This window comes from Eurytemora carolleeae, unplaced genomic scaffold (assembly GCF_000591075.1).
Source record: "Eurytemora carolleeae unplaced genomic scaffold, Eaff_2.0 scaffold304, whole genome shotgun sequence".
NCBI lineage: Eukaryota > Metazoa > Arthropoda > Copepoda > Calanoida > Temoridae > Eurytemora > Eurytemora carolleeae.
The window spans coordinates 29879-38466 of NW_019396345.1; the positions used below are offsets into that span (position 1 = coordinate 29879).

General features: G+C 32.5%; 1 protein-coding gene across 1 annotated transcript; it reads right to left on the reverse strand.

Annotated features, from left to right (window-relative positions):
* Positions 1–7525: 7525 nt before the first annotated feature.
* LOC111701415 (vegetative cell wall protein gp1-like) lies at positions 7526–8059 on the reverse strand. The gene is made up of 2 exons (XM_023472700.1): positions 8026–8059; positions 7526–7971 (listed from the first exon to the last, which is right to left on the reverse strand). The coding sequence occupies exons 1-2, from the start codon at positions 8057–8059 to the stop codon at positions 7526–7528; spliced, it is 480 nt and encodes a 159-aa protein (XP_023328468.1).
* Positions 8060–8588: the final 529 nt, after the last annotated feature.

Consider the following 8588-nt stretch of genomic DNA (forward strand, 5'->3'; position numbering starts at 1 on the left):
GAACTATAAGTTAGGATTAAAACCAACGAATCCAAGCATTTTCCAAAGTTTTTATCTTCCTTCTCCGGGTTCAGTGCTGTTTACTCCGTACTGTTTATATATACACCTGGAGAGAAACCATGTTAAACCAAACCTGTGTTTAATGTTTCATGTTGTAACATTGGTATTGAAAGCTGAGGGTTTAACCACTTACATAGGGACCAGAATAAATGTACACTGGGTAGTGTACATAATTCATGTTTGTACCGTCATGTCTATGTACTGAATATTACATATGTACTACATGTTTCAAAAATTGTACGTTATACGTTTATATATGTATAAAAAGTAAAACACAGTTTTTTGTACTTTTATGTACGTATTTATGTACTTAATCAAAATTCAGGCAGTGTACATGTAAAGTACTTTAATATTGAACAGAATTCAATAACTTTTTAAATTCTTTTATTAGATTTAAAATAATAGGTTTTAATTACATCACAAACTATGAAAAGTAGAACATAAATCAACCCATTTATATTATTTATAAGAGCATAATTACGATAAAATGAAACTCAAAGCTTTTTATTTTTATTTCTAACTTTTTAAACAGAAAATGAATACAAATTTAGTTACAAAACTTGACTAGAGGAAGAAACTTTTAATCTTTCTAGGAAATGAAACTCGGTTTGGAAATCAAAATTAAGGATTTTAATAGGTTTTTATTTATTGGTTGAATGATACGATCTATAAATTGTCGGACTTAAATTAACCCCTTCCTTCAACATCTAATTTTACCCCATTCTTTTGAGAAAATTTTATGTTGTGGTATACAGTTGAGTGTACATACAGTTTATACTAGTACATAAATTATACATGTACATGTACATCGAGTCAATGAAACGAAACCTTAATTGGCTTAAAGTGATAAAAATAAATATTTTAATCTCTTTAAGGTTCGTTTCTCTACGTTTCTCAATTTGTTCTGTGATGAAAAATTGTAAATATTTAGAATGTGTCAAATGATTAATTTTTGTGCTAAAATATGATAGATGTTTACTTGTAGTCCAATTTGGTGAAGAAATAAACAATTTTTAATTTATTATTTTGTTTAAAGATAAAGAATTGATAAGAAGAAGATGATGTTTGAGGGGGTTTAACCCTCATACAAATTTAGAAATCTTGACATTCAAGAACTGATTTCAAACTAATCGAAGAAAACTCAGACAAGTTGTCATCTTTCATTTGAAATCCATCAAACAATGCGCGTGCAAAAAATATTGCCTTGATCAAATAAATTTAAAGAAACTCTAAAACGTGGCAAAAAACCCCTGCGTACATTAGATTCCAGATATTGGTGACCGAAATATTCAAAATGACACAATTTAGAGCATATTTAATTACACATAAATTAATTTGAATTTGTGTAACTGCATATCAGCTGTAAATACATCGTATTTCAATATTTGTATTTGTATCTTGGTTTTGATAAAAAGGGCTTGATTTTAAAAATTTGTAACAGAGGAAGAAAAATTTCATATAATTTACGATAAAAATCCCAAAATTCTAATTATTAACAATAATTTTCTGGTCAAATCTAAAAGAGAATTAAAAAATTTTATCCATCACCCTGTGTCAATTGTAATATACAGTCTGTCATTGATTGTTGATTTTATTCGAACCTCTAAACAAGGGCAGGTTTAATTGAACACATTCATGTTGAGATCAGAGATGGTTTGGATTAAAACTGAGCCTGGAGTAGGTTTAATGAATGTGTTCTCTACTCCAGGCCAGGGTGGAGAGGATTAAACCATCAGATATCAATATTGGAACCTGATCAAGGTTCTACTTAAAACATGGATTAATAAACCTGACTCCAAGATATTTAAACCAGGATTTTAAGATCGATTTTTAAGGTCGATTTCGAAATCTTGGTTGATTTTTAATTATACTGGTTGATTTTATACGTGTTGAATTTAGAGATTGATTTTAAGTACCGGTTGATTTTTAAACACCAGGTGGCTTTAAATGCTGGCTAATTTTAAGGTACTGGTTGATTTTAGAGATTGATTTTAAGCCATAGTCGACTTCAAATATAGACTAATTTTAAAGTACTGGTTGATTTTAAACTGCTGGTTGATTTTAAAGTTTAAACTAATGGTTGATGTGAGAGGTTTAATTTTTAGCTAGTGGTTGATTTTAGACTACTGATTTTAACATACTGGGCTGATTTTTAGCTTCTGGTTGATTTAAAAGGTTGATTTTTGAGCACAGGTTGACTTTTAATACAGGCTAATTTTAGGGTACTGGGACCAGAGTTATCGGATAACGAGACGTAGTTAAACTATGTTAACTTAATTAAACCACTTTTTTAAATTTTAAGGATAAAAAGAGAAATGATTCAAATAAGTAAGTCAACGAACTATTTGGTCGATTTGAAAGAACTTGTTGATTTTTAATGCAGGATTATTCAAAGCTGAATATGAACACCTTCATTTGTAAGTACAAGTTGATTTCAAATTATCAACTTTAGAATCATGTACTCAACAATACATATCTCTTCAGTACTCATGTACCTCAAAGTAAATAATTGGAGTACCAACTATAGGGATCATGTACTCAATAGACAAACTTGGAGTACCGACTATAAGAATCATAAACTCACTAGGATATGCTTTGAGTACCATCTATAGGAGTCATGTACTCCATAGTAAATATTTTGAGTACCAACTATAGGAATCATGACCTCCAACGAAAATAATTGAAGTACCGACATAGAGAATAGAATATATATTAGTGGGGAATTTAGGGAATCTCTCGGTATGAATTTTTTCAGTCCCTTTCAGCCTGAAAGGGAGTTAAGAACATAATTGAAGTACCGACTGTAGGAAGCTTGTACTTCCATAGATTATGATTGGAGTACAAACTATAGTAATCATGTATTCTTTAGAACATTTGCTGAGTCCATTAGCACTTGATCCAATCAGAAAAAATGTACAGAATATCTGTGATAGTAAAATTTTAATGAAATCTATCTAGAAGTAGTTGGGTGCCTCGTACTCTAATTTTGTATTCACTGGATCTTGCAATCTAGCTATAGTAATCATGTACTCCAAAGAACATAATTGGAGTACCATCTATAGTAACCATGTACTCAATAGAACATAATTGGAGTACCAACTATGGTAATTATGTACTCCATGTACCAACTAAATGTACTACTCTTAAGTTTCATATTCTCTCCTCATTAATATTTTTTATTATACAATTTATTTCTGAAGTTTTTTTTTATTTTTATTTTTTTAAATCTTTTTCTTCAATTAATGATTTCAAATGAGAGATATAAAAAGATTGAATACATTTTTTGCTTTGTTAACCCCATGCGCAGTTATTTCTCAATATTTTTGATCATATTAAATTTTCATAATTATTTTTGTAAGGTCCACTAACTTGGTTTAATAAACGTTTTTGAAATTTTGTAATCTGATTTTGCGGAGGCCTGGTCAGATTCGATTCATGAATTTACATTTAAAGATACGATTGATATCATCAAATGAATTCTCACTTACTGGTTAAGTCCAATTCAAATAAGATTGTTATATTTTTTTTCTAAATTTTTCATAGAATTCATAAATTTACATTAAAAGACATGATTGATATGATTAAATGAATTCTCACTTACTAGTTATCTCCAATATAAATAAGGTTGTTATATTTTTTTCTAAATTTTTCATAGAATTCATAAATTTACATTAAAAGATATGATTGATATGATTAAATGAGTTCTCCCTTACTAGTTATCTCCAATACAACCAAGATATCGGAATATTCATGTTTATACATTATCAGAACTCACCCAACCGAACCATATTCATGAAAACATCTTCTACAAAACTTGTTATTGATGCTTCGTTAAAAGTTTCTTTTCAAGTGGTTTTTTCAACTTGTTAGCAAGGTCCGGCATTAGAGTGTATTTGAGTGTATATTGTCCCAATATTGTCCAATCAAATGAGTTTGTTGCCGCCAAAACGGAACCTTGGCGGCAAATCTTGAAGTTTATCTCTCTCTGAGATTCAGCTCCGCTCTTCAGGAAAGCTGCGCCTAATTGAATTCAACCAAAATGACTAAAAAGTGGTTTAGTTCCTAGACCACAACAATACCACTTGTAGGGAAGGGAGGGAGGGGGGGGGGAAATCATAATGAGTATTCAGACTAGAGATGGTTTTCATACCTTGTTATAAAGATGTGAAGAAAAACAATAAGAAAAATAAATTGTTTCAGCGGCCAATCCTTACTCGAGATCTGGCTTAAGAACGGATTAAGAGCCTTTTTTTCACTGATTTATGCAAAACTGGACGAATAAAATTATTTTTCATGGACGATTGACGAATATAACAGATTTTGTTATTTACGACTCTACAGAAATTGGATATATTGAATACTGCGCTAGCTATATTACAAGATATTAAATACGATATACTGAATACTGGATACTGGATACAGGACACGTACTGAATCCGGGATACAGCTGTGTACTGAATCCGGGATACAGGATACGTACTGGGTAGTGGATACAGGATACGTACTGGATACTGGATACAGGATGCGTACTGGATACAGGATGCGTACAGGATACAGAAAAGTACTAGATACTGGAAACAGGATACGTATATACTAGGTCCTGGATACTGCAGATATGCACTTGAGACTGGATGCAGGATGCGTACTGGGTACTAGATACAAGATGCGATACTGGATACTGGTTTAAATAGGATACGTATATTCTGAATACTAGATACAGCATACGTACTGGATACTGAATACAAGATACGTACTGGATAATGGATACATCATATGTACTGGATACTGGAAACATCGTACGTACTGGATACTAAATACAGGATACGCACTAGATACTGAATATAGGATACGTACTGGATACTGGATGCATCATACGTACTGGATACTGGACATATCACACGTTCTGGATACTTAATACAGGATACGCACTAGATACTGGATACATGATAGGATACTGAATATAGATTACGTCCTGGATACTGGATGGAAGATATCGAATACAGGTACGTACTAGATACTAAATGCAAGATTAAGATATAAACTGCAGATTCACTAATCAGACAATTGAGAAAAATTACTTATTTTCTTGCACTCTGAAAGCTAATTATTATACCGAGGTTAAAGAGTTTGAACTAATTAAAGTTGAAAAGTAATTAAAACATTTGGATTTAAATCAATTGTGTAAGACTACGCTGGTATACAGAGTAACGTAGAGGTTGCGTGATTTTATCTGTTTAAACCTTAAATAAATAATACTAAAACAACAGGTTTAACTGCTGCATTATAGTTTATATATATTTTTAATATTAATTAATAATAATTTTTATTTTGCTTGTTATCCATCAAATAACATAGGTATATTTCTAACAGGAAATCTACAAAATTTACATTTATATAATATAATAATGTAAATATTACTACATAATAATGTAAATTTACAGATAGGTTATCTGCAATTATTTCTTTAGATACATTTAATCAAAGTTGTAATGCAAGGAAAGTTAATTGCAGTTGCGTATACTCTGCGTACATATTGAAACCAGTTCTCTCTGGGCGGAATTTGTAAACAATAATAGATGCATCAGTGTTCGTGTAGTATCCGAGGAGGTTAAAAGCATTATATTTTGATAATTTTGAAAATTCACATAACAGTTTCATTTGACCAGAATATTTCATTGATTTTTATGTGAAAGATGGATCCCAATTCAGGCTTCGACATCCGTCTTGTGTTTACATTACCGCCCAGAGACAGGACAATGCAGTACAAAAGATGCGTACACCTCTGAAATAACTTTCCTTGCATTATAACCTTGCATTTAATAATCAAATTCAATTTTGTTTAAGTTTCGGAAAATGATTTTTGTAAATATTAAACATTAAAGTTTTTAAAAAAGAGTTTTGTTTAAAGCCTAAATTCCCTGAAATATTTGTTAAAGATTTATATATTTGTCCTGGACAATGTTAAATGCTGAGTATTGAATCTTAGCCTGAGTTTGAATGGGTTTAAAGGTGGGAGAGTATAGATGAAGCTAGAGATTACTCCGTGTTCAGTGTAGAACCCTGAGTGCAGTATTGTAGAAGTATTACTCTACGTCAACCTGAAGGTTTGACAAAATAGTTAGTATTGTACCCCAGAGTGTAAAAGTCAGACGGATAAAGATACCTAGATAAGATCGGAGCACCCTGAGCCCTGAGTTCGTCTCAACCTACCGGGTTGGGTTTCTCTGGGAGCAAACATATCTGTCAAGCCGAGTTTTTATTTCCTTCAGTGGAAGATACAATGAAGGTGTAAGGTTGTACAATGTACATATTAGAGATTTAAATCAGTCATCTGTTTGATGAAATAGTCGATGATCAATAGTCGTTCTGTAAAATAAAATACAGTTTTAAATGTCAAAGGTTTAAACCATCAGGTTGCAAAGATATAGGGATTAAAAAATTTTAGTTTGTGGCAAAGACTCAATTTCTTTATAGATTCCTACACATCACGTCAAACTAAGGTAAATTGTATGTAAAATTGAAATCTTAAAGGGACAGACCGGCTATATAAGGTAGTTAAACTGAGTATGTAGTGTTGTGGAACAATTCTTTAAAATTCATTTGAGACATATAAAACGTTTCCACGTTGTATAATTACTGAGTTTGAGTGCATAGTCGACGTTTGAAATCATGAATTTGGGTGGATACGTTCTCATAATTATTAAATAACGACGACGAAAATAAAGTAAAAATTATACAGCAAACTAATTAGAGGGTTAGGAACATATTTCTCAAAAGAAATTTTTCAATAAATCAATGCTAGAATCAATCATTTCGTCTCCATCATTATGTTAAATTTTTTATTTTCTATGAATTTATTCGCAAATTTCTACAAATTCTTCAAACGTCGTCTTTTCAATAAAAATTCCAGAAAATCTGCAGAAAATCTTTGTAAATAATTGAGAGATTATAGAAACTAATAATTTAATACAATTACTTATTTTCGATGTTAAGATTAATTTTTATTTTCTCAACCTGTTCCTAAACAACTAATTAGTTAATGTAGAATTTTGTTTACATTTTTGTCGTCGTTAATAATAAATAAAAAAAAACAATTCTGAAAACGTATCAACCCAAAAGTACGATTTCGAACGCCGACTTTGCGCTCAAACTCAGGATTTACAGATCTTTAAAAAGTTTTATATGTCTCAAATGAATCCTAAAGAATTTGTCAACAACACTGCATACTCAGTTCAACTACCTTACATAGCCTGTCTGTACCTTTAAATGTACATCATATCTTCTCAATTAAAAAGTTATATTGAAAAAATGCAATTTCATCATCAGTGATTACAGCAGGATCAGGGGGTACAACAGGATCAGGGGGTACAACAGGATCAGGGGTTACAGCAGGATCAGTGGGTACAGCAGGATCAGTGGGTACAGCAGGATCAGGGGTACAGCAGGATCAGTGAGTATAGCAGGATCAGGGGTACAGCAGGATCAGTGAGTACAGCGGGATAAGTGAGTACAGCAGGATAAGTGAGTACAGCAGGATAAGTGAGTACAGCAAGATCAAGTGTACAAAAGGATCAGTGGGTACAGCAGGATCAGTGAGTACAACAGGATAAGTGAGTACAGCAGGATCAGTGGGTACAGCAGGCTCAGGGGGTACAGCAGGATCAGTGGGCACAGTAGGATCAGTGAGTACAGCAGGATAAGTGAGTACAGCAGGATTAGGGGGTACAGGAGGATCAGTGAGTACAGCATGATCAGGGGTTACAGCAGGATCAGGGGGTACAGCAGGATCAGGGGGTACAGAAGGATCAGGTGGTACAGCAGGTTCAGGGGATACAGTATGATCAGGGAGTACAGCAGGATCAAGGGGTAAAGCAGGATCAGGGGATACAATACAATCAGGTGCTAATAGGTCTGTTAATTAACATGTTTACTGACATTCACCAATACTAGAAATTATTACTCTACTTAGTGAGTACTTAATCTTGACATAAAAAACCATTTGTCTAAATTCGAACATTTTTTCAAATGTTCTTTTTATTACTTTCCAGTGTATTCTGCACAATGGTCTTTACAACCCACAGTATAGATTGATGTTCAACGTTTTAGGACAATTATAGGTTTCTCTCCTGCAAACTATTTTAAATCTCTCCAGGATAATGGTTTAGTAGGAGAGGATTGTGGAGTAAAGATTAATCCTGGATCCCTCCTGTAGTGTTACCTCCATATAGAGTAGGTAAAATCTGTGTTAAACCTTTTGACAAGTTTATTGAAGGTGTAAATATCTTTCTCCAATCTTTCTCCAATCTTCCTCCAATCTTTCTCCAATCTTCCTCTAATCTTCCTCTAATCTTCCTCTAATCTTCCTCTAATCTTCCTCCAATCTTCCTCTAATCTTCCTCCAATCTTCCTCTAATCTTCCTCTAATCTTCCTCTAATCTTCCTCTAATCTTCCTCTAATCTTCCTCTAATCTTCCTCCAATCTTCCTCTAATCTTCCTCTAATCTTCCACCATCTCCCTTCTATCTTCC

What these genes read in the sequence shown, in the direction of transcription:
- LOC111701415 (XM_023472700.1), bottom strand. Translation starts at nt 8,059, where the DNA reads ATGGTTTTTTATGTCAAGATTAAGTACTCACTAA. An exon ending in CAAGATTAAGTACTCACTAA is followed by an intron (nt 7,972 to 8,025) that starts GTAGAGTAATAA and finishes GTTAATTAACAG; the next exon opens with ACCTATTAGCACCTGATTGT.